Below are 20,511 nucleotides of genomic sequence, written 5' to 3'. Positions count from 1 at the left end.
AATATGGCGGCCTCGTGTGATCTGCAAGACAATGGCGGCGGCCTGTTAGGATAGCGGCGGCTAGCAGCGGCCTGCGGGATGCTGTATTCGGCCTAGCGGCCTGCGGGAGTGCATCGGCGCCACAAACTTCACCCTGGATGGTGATAAGCCTGGCCGACGGTACAGGACCCTGGCGGGCCGCATGCGGTCCGTGGGTCGTCGGGAGATGCCACAAAACAGTGCTGTGCAGCCCGTGGAAGCTGGAGGACTGGCGATCTGGACTGCAGTACTCAGGCATAGGCATCAGCCTGTGTACCTCTGACAGGTAGGATACCTCTTACTTCAATAGTAACGCCCCTTTTAGTGCTGCCACTGACTTCAGTCATCCTTACAGACTTACAATGACTTTAGATCGTCAGCTCCCAAACCAAGCCTCCTGGTTATTTTTCACAAAAATCACACTCAAATTGGGGGATCTGTGACTTATTATAGGATAGAGGGGAGATCCATCCTACCATCCCAGAGAGGGGCCCGTGTCCACCACAAACCCGACAGGGGGAGAGGGGGAACATACTACTCACCATACCGGAACCAGGCGGGCGCCAACTCCTGACAGAACCCCTCTCCACCGGGGTGGGGGGGCTGTCGACCAATATGGATGCCGTGACTCTGTTGGTCATTAGCGTCCAGGCGAGACGTTTAACTCGCAGGGTCAGTCCCTGTCCAGTGGGACTATGTCGTGGCCGACCCAGAGCGGACCTATGGCCTGCACGCGCTCGTAGGCTGAACTGGGGTGACCACTGGATCTCAACATCCAGCCCGTCGCCCAGTTCCAGCTTACTTGCTTGAAGATCTCACAGGAAACTGGAGAAAAGAGCTGTCTAAAAAATCTTTCTAAGAAAAAAATCCTGCCAGGACCGAAGATCCTAGCAAGGCATCTAGGTCCTTACTCCTAACTAGACAGAAAAAAACTGATCTGCTGTAGCAGGAAGTGAGAGGATATACCCTCTGGGACTGCCCCTAGGGTGTGGCCAGAACGTTTTCTTTCCTGTCTAGTCCTACTCCTGTAGAGGGCAGTATAACCCGAGTTGTTATTAATCAACGAGGACTACGTCTGTCAATGAGCGACAGAGAAATAACATTTAAAAGAAAAAAAATTGACCGGACCAGAGATCCCAGCAAGGAACTAGGTCCTTATTTCTGACCAGGCAAAAAAAAAACTGAGTGCCTAAAGCAGAGAGGGGGGGAGTATACCTTCTGGGACTGCCCATAGGCGTAGTCAAGTTCCTTTTTTCTGCCTGGTGTCCTACTCCTGTAGGGGGCAGTAAAACTCAATGGTCAAGAATCCTAAGGAGCTGTGTCTGTCAACGAATAAAAGAGAAATATTACTTTTTTGGTTTTGATTTTAAAGTGTTTGTAAAGACTCAAGGTTTTTCACTTTAATGCATTCTATCCATTAAGGTGAAAAATCTTCTGTGCTACAGCTACCCCCAGACCCCCTCTTTTTCTTACCTGAGCCCCATCCTACCCAGCAATGTGCACAAGTGCAGCGGCTTCAGCCACTGTCTCTCTCCTCATTAGACAGATGAATACCAGCAGTAGCCATTGGCTCCCGCTGCGGTCAATCAAATCCAGTTACACGGGGGCAGGGGGCGGGGCCATGTCCCGCTGTCTGGGTCAATGGACACAGCAGCGGGACTTGGGAGTGAGCCCACACGGGTGCCCCCAGGGAAAGCAGCTTTCCGTGGGAGCACCCAATGAAGAGGAAAGGCCTGGACATGGCTGCGAGCACAGTGCTTGTAACAGTACGAAATTAGAAGAGAGCCAAAGACTCCAAAATCCTTTAGACTATAAATGGCAACACAGTAATTAAAATGCAAGCTAACGCATTTCGGCATGTGGCCTTGTTCACATGCCGAAATGCGTTCGCTTGCTTTTTAATCACTGTCATGTCATGAATTAAGTCTTCTAAAGGATTTTGGAGTCACCAGCTTTCTCTAATTTTGTATTGTATCCAGTGGATGGAGAACACTTTGGAGTCTGAGCAGCTATGTAAGGATTCCACCAATCTATCCAGTTTGTGTTCCCTTGTAAGAGCACTGCTATTTGCTTCTTGTGCTTGTTTCAGTGCCTATGAAACCATGATCTTGAGACAATGCTACGCCTCTCTTGCACCCGTCTCTGCCTTGCAAAGCAAAGTTATCCCCAGAACAGAAATAGGAATGCATTTCCCCTTTTTTTATACAGATTTTCCTAAAAAAGTGGGGAACAGTAAGGGATATTCTACAAAAAAACTGGTTGATCCTGTTGTTCTCCATCTCCCCCTTCTGTCCATGTTTCCAATTCAGCTACGAGTTTTGCAGAGGAACGCTGGCAGCTCTGCACATGCTCAGTTTTCAATGAGTTTCTATGTGGAGCATTTCCTCCCTATCACATCTGAACAGTCCATGTGACTATAGAGTCACACATGTGGGTGTACACACAGTGGTAAATGACAGTCCACTCCCTTCAGCCTCCTCCATGCCAACTAACCAGCTAAACACAATGGGGGCAGGATATTACATGTAGATTGCTGGAGGTATCACCTCCCTCTTATTCTAAGACACAGGCTGGAGGGGCGTGACACGGCCTGTGACTGGCAGAAATCTGCCCACACCATGTTATTGGCAAAAAATAAATTTGACTTTAATAAAATAAAAAAATATAATATATATTTGACTGACCATTTAAAACCGTTTATTGATAATTGTTTTTACTCTGTATTCCAGTCTTTTTTTTTTTTTAACATGTGACCAGCAGCAGAAGAGTAGAAGCTCCTCCTACTTATGTTTTCCTGCATACAGGCTGGGAAAGAGCTGGGTCACGTGACAGTTGTATATAGATTAGGAAAAAGGTACTTAGATTTTTTTTTATTAAAATAATTTCAGCGCTATCATCCATGTACAGAAACAAAAGGGACAATGTAAATTAAACCGTGTGTGTGTTTAGTATCACTTTAAGTATAAATCATCAATATTTGAAAGTCAAATAGGTAATTTCTTTAGCTGAACAAACCATGTAAACCAATATCAAGGTGCTACTATAATACTCAAAAGAAAAAACTTTACAGCATGTTATAAAGTTTTAAACAGTGATGCAGTAAAGAAAGAAGCATTTCAGTCAACCTAGGTCTCATCTTTGGACAGTAAATATTAATATTCTTTCTGTAAAATAAAATCTTGGTTTGGGCCAAAAATAGGACAAGCTGAACAAAAACAATATATTTGCCCGACCTTAATATTGATCCATGTAACAAAGGAAATATTCCAGAATAAATAAACAGAGGCTACTTCTTACCGTGGGGAATTAAATCCACTGTCTACAGTGATGCTACTACTGTCCATGCTGTCCAAACGAGCCGAATGTGTGGCTCGCTGGCTACCGCTGCTGTCAGTTTCCTTTGGATTTAGAAGTGTGAGGTTTTTCTCGAACTTCCTTTGTAAATCCCTTTCCTTCTCCCTCTGTAGCAGCCACTGCATTGTCCCCACATCGTCTCTGTTTTTTTCTTCTTCTGCGGTCTTTTGTGTACCTTCCTCTGATTCGTCATCTTCCGAGACGTTGTAGTAATCAAAGGAGGCTTCTTGATTTCCTGCTGGCTCTTGTGGCCTTGGTGAGACAGCAAGGTTTGGGGTAACTGAGGTGGTAATAGGTTGCTCAAAGTTCTCAATGCTTGCTGGCAGTGTTTCAGGAGAAGTTTTTTGGTGTGTTTTCAGCAAATTCACACCCGATTTATGAAAACTGTTCACAGACAGGCTATTGTGCAAAGGTTTGAATAGAGTGTCTTTACTGAATATTTCTTTCCTTTTATCAAGGCTGCTCGATTCTACATTGTGATGTGGCACCAATCGCCCATTTGCAATCACTTCTGGGGTCTGACCAGAAGCAGCAACTGATAGACCACTAACAGTACCTTTTGGTGAGTCGTCTTTGTATTCACCTTGCTCTCTGGCTATGTGTTGCTGTGGTTTCTCAGCAGGAGAAAGTCTTTTCAAGCCTTCTGTGAGACTTGATATATCAATGTCCTCTTTATTTTTACCTAAAGGGGATGGAGCAGTGAGAATTGTTTCACTAGACGTATTACACTGAAAATAGTCATCCGCTGTTTTTTTGGAACAAGAATTAAGTTCACTGTAGGAGGATAAAGTCTCTGGAAGTTTGCCTTGTTCCAACAGGCTACATGATTTAGGGGTATCTGCACCACCACTAGCTAGTTCAGGACCGCATGCGTCTTTGTAAGTTAGAGTCCTTTGATGACTCAAGCTACTGTGAGATGGTCTTAAAGTGCCATCATCTATAAAAGACTGGCTTGGTGTTTTATCATCAAGACTCAGGCCTTCACCCAGGTCATCCGGTGTCCCTAAAGAAGCACCACTTAAAGGTCCCTTTGAGTTGTCCATTGACCTAGACCTTTCCTTGGCTTTATTTGACCTTTCATTTCTTGACCTTCTATCCTGTGTATGGCTGTGGCTTCGATGGACCTTGGAATGGGAACTCCCCCTTGAGGGTTCAGGAAAAGGCATTTCAGTTCTCCTTTTGGCTAGTTCACCAGACACATCCCATTCTGGTGTAACAGGAAAATGAGATTCAATCATGTTTGGATTGCTGAGCACTACAAAATTTTCTCCTCCCTTACGCTCCATTATGAAACAACCTTCCCTTGGTGAACGATTCCGAGGATGATAGAACTCATACTCTCTCTCTCCAGGTAAGTCTAAGTGGGAACCTTCAGAAGGGTCACCTTTGGAAGCCCTATTCTTACTGTGTGACCGAGATTTTCCATGAGTTTTTCTGTGAGTCCTGCTTCGCCTGCTTCTACCACTATGGTGAGCTGATGAACCAGCTTTGCTCCTCTGAGATTTTTCTTCTTCAAGTTTTTTCATTAGTGCAGTATGTCGTACGACATTTTCCACTGTCAAGTCAGGGTTTATTCGCCTAATGATTTCCATCTCTACTTCACGGGGTATGGTATTTGGGGTGTCATCATCTCGAAGGGGCCATTCCTCAGGAGGAAACTGGGCTGAAAAATTAGCCAGTTGTTTTGCCTTGTCTTTTTTAAAACTTAGCCTAAATAATTTCAGACCAAATTTTTTAGATGGCTTATCCCCATCTTTAGGTTTTGAAAGGGTTTCTGTTTTATAAGAATAATTTATAGTACTTTTGCTTTTCTCTGTAGGGGGTATCTGGCACAATGAGGGGGGACAATAGGAGTCTTTACAGTCTTTTGCAGATTTCCTTTGTAAGGTAGATGCATGGATGCTATGCATATCTTCTCTGCAGCAATGACAAGAGTCGCAGTGGTTTTTGGAGAGAGTTCTGTCCCTGACACACCCTGAAGGAGATGGCGTAATAGTTCCTGGTTGTGGAGAGGTACACTGAGACCGGTCAGGTATCCTCTCATCCAAGTGGTACCATTTACTGTTAGTTCTTATAAGGGATGGGGTTATGAAATAAGTCTGTGGGGTTACTATAAAGTATCCATCTGGGGTTGGGTAGATTTTCCTTTCTCGGACAAGCATGTTAAGTGTATGTCGCAGGATTTCCGAGCTTGGGGTTGGTACACCTGGATAAAAAAAACATCAAGAAAATAAAGTTAGTAACAAGATAGAAAACATTTAATTTACTTCACAGTGCACCTCATGTACACCTCAAGTATCAGTGGTAAGATGTGCCATCATAGTCCTACAGCCAATAAAATTCAAATGATTCCTACAAAATTAATACTTTTTTTCTGATTGATGGCTTTTGGAAAGATGGCAACTCGAAACACTGATATCTTAATTGCTAAAGCCCAATATGGTTAAAATAAAGCATACGGTAACAAGCAATTGCAGAAAATAACATAGTATAACCACTGATAAATGTAGCCCTCACAACAGCATACTAACCACACCTAGGACTAATAGTGGATGGAGCTTATATTTCAACCTTGCCTGCCTAATATTAGGATAGATCACACAGTTGATGTGCTTTTGAGGAGAACTATTAACTCCATTAATAAACAGAGCTCAGCAAAAGCTTACCCATTCAAATAAAGCACAGGAGGTTACTGAAATAGTATGACCACATTGCAAATAGCATGAAAACATCACAACTCTGACTGCAGGCAGTCCCCGAGTTACAAACATCCATCTTACATACGATTCATACTTACAAACGGAGGGAGACAACAGGAAGTGAGAGGAAATCTACCCATAGGAAAGGGAAATTCACTCCTGTAAGAGCTATCATGGGAAAAAGGTGTCTCCACTCAAGCTTTATCACCAATCCTTGTTTCAGCAACAACCCAACATTTTCTTGTAACAGGGACAGAAAGTGAGGTGAAATCTTCTGAACAGGAGCCCAGGCAGCAAAAAAAACATTACAGGGGTGTAAACCCTTCCCTATGCTACCCAAAACTTAAAAATACATTTTTGGATGAACTTACACTTAAAAAATTTACCTGTTCCAACTTGCATATAAATTCAACTTAAGAAACCTACAGAACCTATATTGTTTGTAACCCTAGGACTTACTGCATTAATATTCTATTGCTGTTCTGGGGAAGGCCATTTAGGAGGTTTCTACCAGGTGTGTAACAAAACTCATGGAAGTGCAATGCACAATATAAACCTGGAGTCCATGACCTATGTTTAAGAGTATGAACGTTTCTACAAATTGAAAAGCACACCAAGATGATTTGTCTGGACTAGTTAGGAAGGGGCAACAAACATTCCACAGTCAAGGGCATGTCTTGGTAGCTACACCTCTGGACTCCACAAACAAAGCAGGATAACAAAGACATGATAAGGTTTTGAAATGTTTAACCAACTTTTTAATTTTGATTATAACTGGTAAGCCTGGCACCTTGACAGCAATGTGAAGAAAATTCTTATAGTCCCACTAACTAATCAAAGTGTAAGACATTTAGGCCTCATGCACACTGGGCGTTTTAAACATCACTTCTAGAGGTATCTTTATTATCTGGATCTAAACACCTCTCAATGTTAGCCTATGTGTTTATGCACACATAGGCATATACAGGAGTTTAGAAGCAGGAAAAAAAAAACCCCACTGGCAACGCATTCAGGATCAGCAGCGTTTTGGCAGACAGAATGCCTGGTACGCTTAAAAGTGTGTCAAGCGCTTGGACATTTATTCATTTCGATGACCAGAACATATTAAGGTGGTTCTAAAGCCTTAAGGTTTTTTTTATTTTTTTTTACCTTAATGTATTCTCCGCATTAAGGTAGAAAACCTTTGTATAGGATCCCCTCCCTAGTCCCCCCTTATACTTAGCCCAATTTTGAGCCAGCACTGGGCAGGAGAGTAGAAGCTCTCTCCTCTCTTGCCCTCCTTACAGGGATGATTGATAGCAGTGAAAACAATTGGCTCCCGCTGCTGTCAATCAAATCCTATAACGACGGAGTGGTTGTCTGTGCCTATGAAAACAGGCAGCGGGGCTTTGGAGTGAGCCAGCACAAGTATCCTCTTCCCAGCAAGCGGCTTGCTAGGACGGGTACTCGGAAGGCAGGAGGAGCCAGAAGTGGCGGTGGGGGACCCCAAAAGGAGGAGAATCCCAGCTGCTCTGTGAAAAACCATTGCACAGAGCAAGTATGACATGCTTGTAATTTTTTTTAAAAAAGCGAAAGGTTTAAAATTGCTTTAATATTCTGGCCAATTAAATGAGTAAACACCCAAGTGCTTGACATGCTTAAACACGCATAAAACAGTTTTTGATGTGGCTTTTCTCCTGCCAAGAGATAGGAGTTTAGAAGAGCTGGGCAAATGCCCATTGTGCATGAATCCTTAGGACTTGATACTGCATTATTCAAACAACCAAAAAGGTCAAGGTGTATATTGACAAGGCATTGGTGTAAAGCAGGGATATGCAAACTGTGGCCCTCCAGCTGTTGCAAAACTACAAGTCCCATCATGCCTCTGCCTCTAGGTGTCATGCTTGTGGCTATCAGAGTCTTGCTTTGCATCATGGGACTCGTAGTTCTGGAACATCTGGTCAGCCACAGTTTGCATATCCCTGGTGTAAAGGGTTCTCAAAGGCATAATTTGGACAACATGTAGCCCAATTTCCTAAACCTTGCAAGCCATTTTTTTTTCTCAGGTTGCATTTTCATCTTTCTAAATATATACAATGATTGTTCGGTTTCTCCAATATTAGAGATTCTGTTCTTCAAAATAGTGGATGACAGGAGTAATACTGTTTTGTTAGGATTATGTAGTCCTTTAATAATTCAAAAGCAAAAGCTGTCTGGACACTGAATCATCAGACATGTACGTTTGCTGCATCTCAAGAGAGTCTGTTGCGCCCTTACACTGAGCCCGTAGACAGAAGATTAGGTTTTGTTTGTTGCTCACAAGGAATGATGACCCAAGATGAACCTCATTAATAGAAGAGTCATTTCCTAACTACTATATAACTCCACAGTTAGAGGAGGAAAAAACTATATATACACATTTCAATGGAAGATCAATTAAAAGGTCACAATGCACATGGTTTGCAAGTGTCAGAAAAAAGAACACAATTTTACAGTCAAATATACAGCAATCCCGCTCAACACTATGTTAAATACTATCACAACTACTCAATAAAGTCGATAGCATCAGAACATTATTTCACGCTAGTACATTAAAATTTGGTTGCTTGTTGGGGATATGTAGCTTTACATTCTAGTTTCATTACTCTATTCTAGTTCTTTTCACACCATGTTTCACATAGAAATGCGCTAAAAAATTAATTGGCAGTAACATGCATTTGCATGCAATTTTATGTTGCCATGCATTGCAGTGTGAACGTTGCACATAGAAAGCCATTGTTTTTTATGTGCTCTTGCAGTGATCTGCATATATCTAGCACTGCAAAGTTGCTTTACTTGATGTGAAAGAACCCTTCCTGAATCAGCTAGCACATAATTCTGTGCTGACACCATGGCAATACCGGTGATTATTTCTAACCAGTGGGATGAAAACATTTTACAGCAGTGGTTCTTAACTCCTGTCCTCAGGACTCACTAAGGCCCTTTAATAGGGGCTTTCTGATCAGGTTCACCGGTCAGTTTTTTTCAGGCGGACCTGATCCAATGCTCCATGTACCTCTGCAGAGCAACGGATGTCATCAGTGACATCTTCGCTGACACCCGCTGCTTTCCGATCCGATCTTGTCCATGATGTCAAGACGGATGGAAACCCTATTTTCCATCCGTCTGGAGGATCAGATCAGAAAGGATTGGATGAAAACGGACAGGCAGTCCGTTTTCATCTGATCTCCCATAGAGGAGAGTGGGGATCCGACAGGTCTGTCTCTGCAAAGTAAGCGGAGATGGACCTGTCATCCGCCTGCTCTGCGTGGATCAGCGAATCGATCCCCGCCGGGTGGAAAGCCCGTGTGAAAGGACTCTAACAGACCAGGTTTGCAAGATAACTGAAATACATCACAGGTGATATCATTTGCTGCTCAGGGATTGCAGTATTCTACTCTGCATCTCCCCAAGCGAATACCTAAAATTTGGCCTGTTAGTGGTTCCTGAGGACAGGAGTTGAAAACTACCGTTTTACAGCTTAATAGGGGGTACACAAATAATCAAATGTTATACCTTCTAAATAAACGAACAGACCTTCTAATATTGTGAAAGGAAAAATGAGGAATATTGGACACATTTTTTCAAAGAACCATGTTACAAAATAAAAGGCATTCTTTAGATGAGGAAGACTTTGTAACTTTAAGGCCTCATGCACATTGTATGTTTTTTCTGTTCATCCAAAGAGCGCCTGCGGTTTTTTTTCTAGCCTCTAAATGCCCGTGCATGTTAGCCTAGGTGTCCATGCACACATAGGGGTTTAGAGGCAGAAAAAATCCCCACAGTCAGCAAAGCCAGAAGCAGAAAAAATGCTTGATGCTTGTAAATGCACTAGGCATGATTATGACCAATGAAATGAAATAAAGCCCAAGGGCTCATGTGCCTAAAAGGGTTAAAGCAGGCATGTCCAACCTGCGGCCCGGAACCCCAGGCAATGCGGCCCACTGACCCCTGACAATTTTTTTTTTTGCTGGGGAGGAAGGAAGTTGGGTCGGGGGCATGGCCACATCGTCTTCCAACTAACGTTGGAAGAGCATGTGCAGTGTTTCTGACTCCTACCACCAGGACCACTTCAAATCACTGAAGTGGTCATGGTGGTTAGAGTGTTCCTTTATTATCTCTCATAAGAACTAAACCTCTGTATACTGATTCCATTTCATTTGATCGTCCTCTAGTTGTGTTTCAGTGCAGGGGGTGCGGCCGCGCGGGAAGGGCGCGGCATTTTATTAATTATATACCTTAACTATAGTATATATTTTATATGCGGCCCGAGAAAATTTCTCTACACTAAATGTGGCCCAGAGAAGCCAAAAGGTTGGATACCCATTGGTTAGAGGAATCAACCACTTTTTATGCCAAAACAATGTCAGGAGGAAAGGCTTCTAGGAGAGATAGCAAAATGTCCAGTGTGCATAAGGCTTAATAAGCAAAAAAGGAAGAAAGAGCAACTCCAAGCTAAAAGTGTTGGATAAATTGTTAAAGCAATCCAAGCCTGGTTCACACCAGATGCAATTCAGTGCGTTTTTAATCTGCATCAAAATTGCATCCACAGTGTTTTCAACTTATTCCAATGTTCACACCAGTGCATTTAAGAAAAATAGAACATACTGCATTTTTCTGTATGGAACACATCTGGAGCACAGCAAAACGCATTAAAAACACACTGGAACACATGGTCTTAAATCAGGATGAAGAAAAGAAGGGAAACCGCACTGAAACACCTCAAAAATGCACAAGCAGAAATGCATCCAGAATGCAGAAATTGTGGTGTGAACCAGCCGATTGTAAACCTTTTTTTTTTTTTTTTTAGCAATCAAATGGCAAACATGTCATACTCACCTGTTCTATGCAATAGTATTGCACAGAACAGTCCCTTACTGTCTCATCTGGAGTCCCCTGCTGGCGCTTTTGGCTTCTCCTCTTCTAGTTATGCCCCCACAGCAAGCAGTTTGCTTTCGGAGCACACATGCAGCTACACTCCTGCGCCAGGCTGTGTATGTACCGCTCAGCTTGCCTAGGGAGAAGTTTAGACCACCCTTTGCCCACAGGCTTCTGGGGTACATCACATGTCCCAGGAGGCTGCAGGACCATTCACAAAGCACAACGGGAAGCGGCTTTCCAGTCGCAAGGAGTCTTCCCTTAGTTAACATGCTGATGCCAGAGACCCAAAGACCGGTGAAGAACCAGCCTGGGGAGGACAGCGCTGGATCCCTGGACATTAAGTGTCCTTTTATTGATTCATTTTTATTCTAGGGTGAAGAACCTCCTTAGGCTAAACAATCTTTAGAGTTTAGAACCACTTTTAAAGTGACAGTAAACTCTCGTTTAAAAATACAAAAATTATATTCAAATACTTTTAACTCGAAAAAAATTCCTTCTATTGCTCTCAACCTCCTCCAAATTAATGTTTATATTGCTGCTGTGATCAGACTTAGGTATGTAGTATATTGCAACAGGACAGTTCTCGCTTATTGGTGTACTTTATACAGTAATACCTTGGTTTGCGAGCATAATTCGTTCCAGAAGCATTAAAAAAAATGAACCTGCACTTTGTGGCGCCCCTACATATACCATTATGACCAAGCTCCCAATCCACAGTTCCTTTTGTATAAAAAAATAGATAAATTACAGTATACTTACAATGTTAAGGAGTCTGGTGCAATTCCAAAGCCGCTGGTGTACAGTTCTGTATGTGGCCAGAGGTCAGGGGGCGCTGGTGGCTCCCAGCGGTTCCTGCAGAACTCAGAGACACTCAGGAACGGTTAACTTCACTTCCGGGTGCTCCGAATCGGTGTTGGGTCCGCCCACCCAGCAGGGAATGTCTCCAAGTTCTTCAGAAGCGCTGGGAGCCACCAGTGCCCCTGGACCTCTGTCCATATACAGATCTGTACACCAGCGGCTTTAGGATTGCACCCGACTCCTTAACATTATGAGTGTAAATATTTTATTAACATTAAAACTACTGCTTGTATATTCCTCATATATCAAGACAGTGCTTGCAAGTCAAGGCAACATTTAAAAAAAAAATATGCTCGTCTTTCAAAACGCTTGTAAACTGCGTTACTCGTACTGGAAAACTACCAGTCCTTGCTATGACAATCTGACTTCAAATACTGTTAACTGCTTCCGGTCCGCACTATAGCCTATATACGGCTGCAGCGCGAACTCGAATTTTCGGGAGGCCGTTTTTAAACGGCCTCCCAGAAGCAGTCTCCCCGCGCGCTCCCGAGAGCGCGAATCGGGGAAATTCTGTGTCGGCCGTGTCCCTTGGACACAGCCGATCACAGATCGTGGTGAATGGCCAATCACAGCGGCCATTCACCACGTGATCGGACCGTCCAATGAGAGATGATCTCATATGTAAACATATGAGATCATCTCTCATCGCCGGCGCTCCTTCCTCACACGGAGCCTGAAGTGTGAGGAAGGAGGGGGAGCCTCACAGCGCCAGGGACACAGAAGAAATGTAATCAGGGCACCGATCACTAGTGCCCTGATTACAAGAGGTAAAACACATACACAAATTGCCCACAGTGCCCGCCTACAGTGCCCCCCCCATCAGTGCCCACAATCAGTGCCCATAGTGCTGCCAGTCAGTGCCCATCAGTGCCTGATCATCTAGGCACTGATGAGCACTGACTGGCAGCACTATGGGCACTGAGTGTGGGCACTGATGGTGCTGCCCATCAGTGCTCATCAGTGCCACCCGTCAGTGTCCATCAGTGCCATCCGCCAGTGCCCATCAGTGCTGCCTATCAGTGCCCATCAGTGCCGCCTCTTAGTGCCCAGCAGTGCCGCCTCTTAGTGCCCAGCAGTGCCGCCTCTCAGTGCCACCTCTCAGTGCCCAGCAGTGCCACCTCTCAGTGCCCAGCAGTGCCACCTCTCAGTGCTCATCAGTGCCGCCTATCAGTGCTCATCAGTGCCGCCTATCCGTGCCGCCTATCAGTGCGGCATATTAGTACCTCCTCATCAGTGCCCATAAGTGCCACCTCATCAGTGCCCATAAGTGCCACCTCATCAGTGCCTATCAGTGCAGCCTATCAGTGCCCATCAGTGCCGCCTCATCAGCGCACATCAGTGAAGGAGAAAAATTTATTTATTTTCAAAATTTACTCGCAGAAAATAAGAAAAACTTTTTTTTTTTTCAAAATTTTCTGTCTTTTTTCTTTTTTTTTGTAAAAAATAAAAAACCCAGAGGTGATTAAATACCACCAAAAGAAAGCTCTATTTGTGTGAAAAAAATGATAAAAATTTCATATGGGTACAGTGTAGCATGACCGCGCAATTGTCAGTCAAAGTGTGAGAGCGCTGAAAGCTAAAAATTGGTCTGGATGGGAAGGGGGTTTAAGTGCACAGAAGGCAAGTGGTTAAACCCAATAACAAATTTGCACATCATTTTATAGAAGGATCTTTTACATTGACCAGATTAAAGAAGTAATTTTGCAGCAGCCCTGTTAACCAAGTGGAAGTAACTGACAGAATATGTGTAGTGTCACAGAAAGGGAATCTACAATATATACACTGCTGCAGTGCAGCCTTACAAGAAAAAAAATCTAAATTTCAAATATGCAATGTTAATCATCAAGATTAGGCTCCATTCACACCTGAGCGTAGCGCAGTGATAGCTGCTGATGCAAGTTTTTTTTTTTTATAAAGCTTTTTTGTTTTTTAGTGGAGTATTTTTGAAGCAGCACCATTCATTTGAATGGGTTTACATCCATTTCGAATCTTGGCACAGAGCCAGTAGAGTTTGCGGTTGCTTTTTTTTTTGCGATTGTAGCGCGCTTTGTCGCTTGAAAATCGCAGCAAGATCGCACCGCATTTGGGGGTGCTATTAAAAAAAATAGTGGCATCGCAAACGCGTTCTGCCGCGATTCTAATCGCTCAGGTGTGAACTAAGTCTTACATAAAAACAGCTTTTATCAGCCCACTTTGTGCTTTAGGGGTTGTATAGTTAAGGTACATTAAGAAATACCCGGACTCACCAACTATTGACTCACCTACTATTAACTACCATCCTTACTCTTAGCCGTAATTTACATGTGCTTTGCACATGAATGTCTGGACTGCACTTGTAGCACATCATCATCATCCCACACATGCACAAAACGTCATGTTACAAGAAAAAGTATGAATTACAATAGGCTGAAATCTGTTATGGATTGTCGCTCTTTTCTATTGGCTTCTTTATTGATTACTTAAGGTTATGTTTATTCCTGGTCTTTACTTGTCAGAACACAAAGAAGCACACTAACTGTTATAAGGGTATTATGGCTCCATCTGCTGGTCAACTGCTGCACTGTTCTAGACCTCATTACACTAGTTCAATATGCCCCCTTCAAACACATTATAATCAAGATTTAAAATTCAGTGCACTTAATCAAATGCTATTCTTGTTTGTAGCCTATAGTTTGACCCTCATTTTACTCATAGTACTAGTCCTTTGACCACCCATGAATGGAAGTTCTAAACACAAGCTAGGAAAGGGAGTACGATATTACTTCATTCAGGTGTATAAAAGCTGCCATTGCTGACCTCCTTCTGAAAATGTCATTTTCCTGGTATTTTCTGGTTTTAGTACTTTCAGACTGTCCTGGAACAAGTAAGCAGAAAATAAAGAAGAAATTAGCATGTGGCTTGGCTTTCATTCTTGGAAGCTAAATGAATTGCTGGAGGAACAAAAAGGAAGGCAAGAGAAGACATCTGCATTAGCAAAGCACACATTTGCTTTATAGCAGGACTTTACCATACTCTCTTCTATTGCTTTCATCCTCCTCCAAATCCGAATTCCTGTTGGAGGTTGACTACATTTGTTCTCCATGGAACCATTGTAAGTAGGAACCTGGCCACCCTCCCTTGCTTGCTCCTGAGATGGACTATGGGATTTGTAGTGTACTCAAAGCAGTGCACATGGTTGCAACACAGATTGCTCATTCAAAACTAAAGGAAGTGAGTGTGAGCTCATGGAGCATACTAAAAAAAGAGGCAGAAAAACATTTTAAGAAAGGATTTAAAGTGTTATTAAGCCAAAAAGCCCACCATACATGGGTCAAAATCCAAAATCGAAAATCTTAAGAATTTTTGCTCGAATTTGGCACCATTAGTGGGCCGAGGCAACGACTAATTTTTGTGCGGCCATCACATTTTTTGAAAAACGAAGGGTTCTTTCACACGGGCTTTCTTCCCAGTGGACTCAGTTTTGCACAGCGGGGATCGATCCGCAGATCCCCAGTCAGCAGGCGGATGACAGCTCCATCTCCACTTACTTTGCAGAGATGGAGCTGGAAAATCGACCCACTCCTCTATGGGAGATCGGATGATAACGGACCGCCTGTCTTTTTTCATCCGATCCTCCAGACAGATATAAAAAATTGATTTTTGTAAGATCTTACCGTAAAATCCTTTTCTCTTAAGCTCATTGACAGACGTAGTCTTCTTGATTCTCAAGAGCTGGGTTATGTTGTCTCCGCAGGAGTAGGACTAGGCAGAAAGACAAAACGTTCTGGCTCCACCCTAGGGGCAGTCCCTGAGGGTATATCCTCCCTCTCTCTGCTACAGGGAATCAGTTCTGTTTTAAAGCAGTACAGAGAATTTAACCCAACCCAACTCAATGATAGAGGGGCGGGTACTACGTCTGTCAATGAGCTTAAGAGAAAAGGATTTTACGGTAAGATCTTACAAAAATCCATTTTTCTCTATCGCTCATTGACAGACGTAGTCTTCTTGATTCTCAAGAGCTGGGACATCCAGAAGCAGTGCCACAAAATGAGGGGTGGGATTGACAGAATCAAAATCCAATCTAGAAGGCCCAACCGGAGCCAACCAGAAGTATCAAAGGACTCATCGAGTAAACAGATGAGACCTACCCCACAAATCCTCGAGGTAGACCAACAGTCTCCTCAAACAGTGGCCTGCAGGAACCTTGCAGCCAGAAGAGGCATCTGACGATGCCATCACATAAACCTTATACAATATTGTAAAGGTATGAACCGACTACTAAACAGTCGCCTTGAAAACCTGAACCACTGACGCCTGATGGCGGAAGGTCCAGGAAACTCTAAGCGCCCGAGTAGAATGCGCCTTAACAGGGAACGGGGGATCCCGACCCTTAGATAAAATAAGCCTATACCACCGTCTGTCTGATCCATCTAAAGATGGTCGCAGCAGAACAGGCAACCCCTTCTTAGGGCCATCCGTGATCACAAACAGTGAATCCGTCTTACAAATTGAATCCGTAGTATTCAAGTATATCCTGATCGCCCGAACTACATCCAAGGAATGCCATGCAAATTCTCGAGGATGATTGGGCTAAGGACATAGGAAGGACAATACACTGTCCTTAATCAATGAAACTTTGAAACCACCTTAGAAGGAAGGATGGATTCGGATGAAGAACAACCTTATCCCTATGAACCACCAGATCTGGGGAACAACAGGATAATGCAGCCAGTTCTGACACCCTGCGTGCAGAAGTGATAGCCACCAAGAAGACCACCTTCTGGGATAAAGTAAGCAAGGGAATCTCCCTGATATTTTCAAAGGGAGGTGTCTGAAGAACCGACAGCACCAAATTAAGATCCCAGGATGGTAACGGCGCGTGCACTGGCAGAGCCAGGTGTCGCACCCCCTGGATGAAATTCCGCACCAAGGAATGAGTAGACAAAAGCTTCTGAAAGAAGATAGCAAATGCTGAAACCAGACCCTTGATAACACTCAAGGCCAGCTTCTGCTCAACTCCCTGTTGCAGAAAGCCAATATTCGGACTACCGAATAAAGATGTAGGTGGAACCCAAGGGATTCACATCACACAATATAAGACTTCCATGTACGATGATAATCTTTCTGGAAGTCGCTTTCCTTGTTTTAACTAGAGTAGGAATAACTGAAGCTGACAATCCCTTGTCCTTCAGCACCTGGGTCTCAATAACCAGGCCGTTAAAAACCAGCGATCGTAAAAGCAGGATGGAAGATCGGTCCCTGAGACAGTAGATCCTCCCTGAGAGGAAGTCTCCACGGGACGTCCGCCATCAGTCTGACCAAGTCGGCGTAACAAGCTCGACGAGGCCAATCCGGAGCTGCCAGGATTACTGGAATTCCTTCCTCCTCTATCCTGCGAAGAAGTCTTGGCAGTAACCCAAGAGGAGGGAAGGCATACATTAGCTGGTATTGCCCCCACGGGGCGATCAGTGCGTCTGCGGTTTCTGCTAGAGGATCGCGGGAGCGAGCCACGAATCTCTGAACTTTCCTGTTGAATCGAGATGCCAACAGATCCATATCCGGGGTGCCCCATCGTAGGCACAACTGGTGGAAAACGTCTGGATGGAGGGACCATTCCCCCTGATCCAGAGTCTGACGGCTGAGATAATCTGCCTGCCAATCTTCCACCCCCGGAATGAACACCGCAGAGATTGCTGGAACAAATCGTTCCGCCCAGCGAAGAATGCAAGCCACTTCTTTGGCCGCTCGGACACTCTTGGTGCCCCCCTGGTGATTGACATAAGCCACGGCCGTGGCGTTGTCCGACTGGATCCGAACCGGGCTGCCCTGGAGCGGCTCGGTCCAGTGAATCAGACAAAGTCTGATCGCTCTCAGTTCCAATACATTTATCGGTAACCTGGATTCTTCCGGGGACCAAAGTCCCTGGACAGATAACTGACCGAGAATTCCTCCCCATCCGGATAGACTGGCATCCGTGGTCACTGTCGTCCAATATATTGGCAGAAATGACTTTCCCTGGCTGAGCATCGGAGACCGAAGCCACCAGACCAGAGACTCTCTGGTCTGTTTGCTCAATCGGATCTGATTGTCCAGGGATTCCGGATTCCGATTCCATCTGAGAGGAATCTCTTGCTGAAGAATTCGGGTATGGGACTGGGCAAATGGGACTGCTTCGAAGGAAGCCACCATCAACCCCAGACCCCTCATGCAAGTCCGAAGGGAAGACCAGCTGTTGGTGGACTGCTGATTGAATCTTTCGGAGTTTCCCTACCGGAAGAAAAACTCTTGTCCTGACTGTGTCTAGAATTAGACCCAGATATTCGAGCCTCTGGGTGGGAACCAGAAATGACTTTTGCTGGTTCACCAGCCACCCGAATTCCTGTAAAGAAATCATAGTAATTTCTACGTCTTGTAGCAAGGTCTGAGGAGACTCTGCATGAAGCAGAAGATCGTCTAGGTAACCTAGAATCGATATGCCTCTTTGGCGCAGAAGTGCCAACATTGGGGCCAACACCTTCGTGAAGACCCGCTGAGCCGTGGCGAGACCGAAAGGTAACGCCACAAACTGATAGTGGTTCTCTTCTACGGAAAAACGTAGAAACCGCTGATGTCCTGCGAAAATGGGAATGTGAAGATATGCGTCCTAGATGTCTATGGACGCTAAGACATCCCCTGGATGCAGAAAGGCTGCTACTGTGCGAATGGACTCCATTCTGAATCTTCTTATGAAGACAAAAGAATTGAGTGCCCTTAAGTCCAGAATTGGACGCACTTTGCCCTCTTTCCTGGGTATTGTAAATAGGTTTGAATAAAACCCTTGAAACCGTTCTGTCCAAGGAACGTGGACTACCACTCCTTGTTGTAGTAAATCTGTGACTGCTCTCCGCAGATCTTCTAAACAATCTGAGGATAGTCGGATATTGGAAGGGAAGAATCGCGCCGGTGGGAGAGATCGAAACTCGATCTTGTACCCTGACCTTATGACTTCGCAGACCCATTTGTCCGGGATTCTGGAAAGCCATGGATCCGGGACCCGGCGAAGACGTCCCCCCACCCCAGTTATGGGTGGGGGCGCACCTTCAGGCTTTGGACGGTTTATCTTCAGGTCTGGAGGGGGCGGGCTTTTGCTTGCCCGACCAACGACCCCTGACGCCTCCTGCAGGAGCTTTGGAGGACTTAGTTTTTTCACCCGCGGGACGAAAAAACCTCTTGTGAGCAGAAAAAGAAGGCCCTCGTCTTTGACGAGTTCCTCTACCTTTAAAATTTTGCGGTAAAAAGGTGCTCTTTCCACCCGTGAGATCCTTAATGATCTCGTCTAAGTTGGCTCCAAATAGACGCTCTCCTAAAAAGGGGATATTAGCCAATGCTTTTTTGGAACCTTGGTCGGCTAACCAACCTTTTAGCCACAGTGTACGCCTGAGAACCACTGCTGAGACTGATGCTCGCGCCAATAATGGAGTGGCGTCTAACGCCGCATCACACACAAACTGTAACCCCTGTATCATTTGTTCCAACAAATCTGATACCGCCTGAGGGACCTCTTCTAAGTCCCGGCGTAACCACTTGGTCCATTCAGTTACAGCCTGCGAAAACAGACCAATAGCTATTATAGGTCTGAAAGCTGATCCAATCAAGGCAAACATGGTGCGAGACATAGCTTCTATCTTGCGATCCACTGGATCTTTAAAAGACGGAGCGTCTTCTAAAGGAATAACCGTGGCTTTATTCAATCTAGCAATTGGTGAATCCACCACAGGTGGTTCTGTCCATTTCTAAATGAGGGTTTCCTCAAACGGATAACGCCTGTTAATGCGTTTAGAAATAGTAGAAATGCGTTTTGGCAGACTCCATTCTTCTTTGATTGGATTGCCAAAACATTTGGGCAATGGAAAAACCTTCGCCACTAGATGCGTTTTTAGACCCAAAAGGGATCTCAGTTTCAGCTATTTCTGACGGAATACCCTGTAATCTTAAGGTCTCTTGAACAGATACAATGAGTGCGTTTACCAACGCTTCCTCTCTGGCTATGGCTGATGCCGAAACATCCTCCTCACTGTCTGGAAAGACAGTACACGAGACACCAATACCAGATGAAGTACCTGCAACTGCAGAAATAGGCTCAGAGTCTGAATCCGAGGTTTCAGATAATAAGGGGTTAGGCGGGGGTCGCTTACTTGCGCCCTGTCCCTGACAAGCCACTTCCACCCGGGACACAAGCTTCCATAATAGCGGACAATGATTTAATCGTCAGTGGGGTGCTGGAGGATCCCGCAGACCCCTCGAGGGGATCCGGAGGAGATACATGAGTGGCAGGGTCCATGTTAATTCAGGACACCTTTGCCAGAAAACACAAAAAAACTTTTTTTTTTTTTTTTTTAAATAAAAAATACCTCTTTTTTTTTTTTTTTTATGTGTCTCCCCCTAGCGCAATAGCGCCCCTCAGAGTACCTGCTTCTCGATCCCACAGAGAGAGAGAGAGGGACCCCCAAGGCTCACCAACCGATGCAGTGAAGTTTCCAACCAACTGCAGTCAGCGTCTGTCTTTACAGACTGGAAGGAGCTGTTTGCTTTTTCCCGGGTAGAAGGCGTGGCTCCGCCCCCTGTGTACGCCTTCCGGCGTTCCCAGCTCTCCACGAGGTAGCTGGGCTCACAAAACATGGCCGCCCCCATAGAAGAGACATAAGACTCCAAAAACATGGCGGCC

At 44.7% G+C, this 20,511-nt stretch overlaps 1 protein-coding gene across 3 annotated transcripts in view; it reads right to left on the bottom strand.

Moving 5' to 3' along the window:
- STOX2 (storkhead box 2) overlaps window positions 1–20,511 on the bottom strand; it is a 298,120-nt gene that overhangs the window by 33,799 nt on the left and 243,810 nt on the right. For all 3 annotated transcript variants that reach the window (XM_082265978.1, XM_082265979.1, XM_082265980.1), the window contains exon 3: window positions 3,316–5,578. In XM_082265978.1, the coding sequence (XP_082122104.1) occupies window positions 3,316–5,578 (2,263 nt within the window). The remainder of the gene's footprint in view (window positions 1–3,315; window positions 5,579–20,511) is intronic.

This window comes from Pelophylax lessonae, assembly GCF_965119305.1.
Source record: "Pelophylax lessonae genome assembly, chromosome: 1".
NCBI lineage: Eukaryota > Metazoa > Chordata > Amphibia > Anura > Ranidae > Pelophylax > Pelophylax lessonae.
This window is presented reverse-complemented; position numbering and strand designations above follow the sequence as displayed.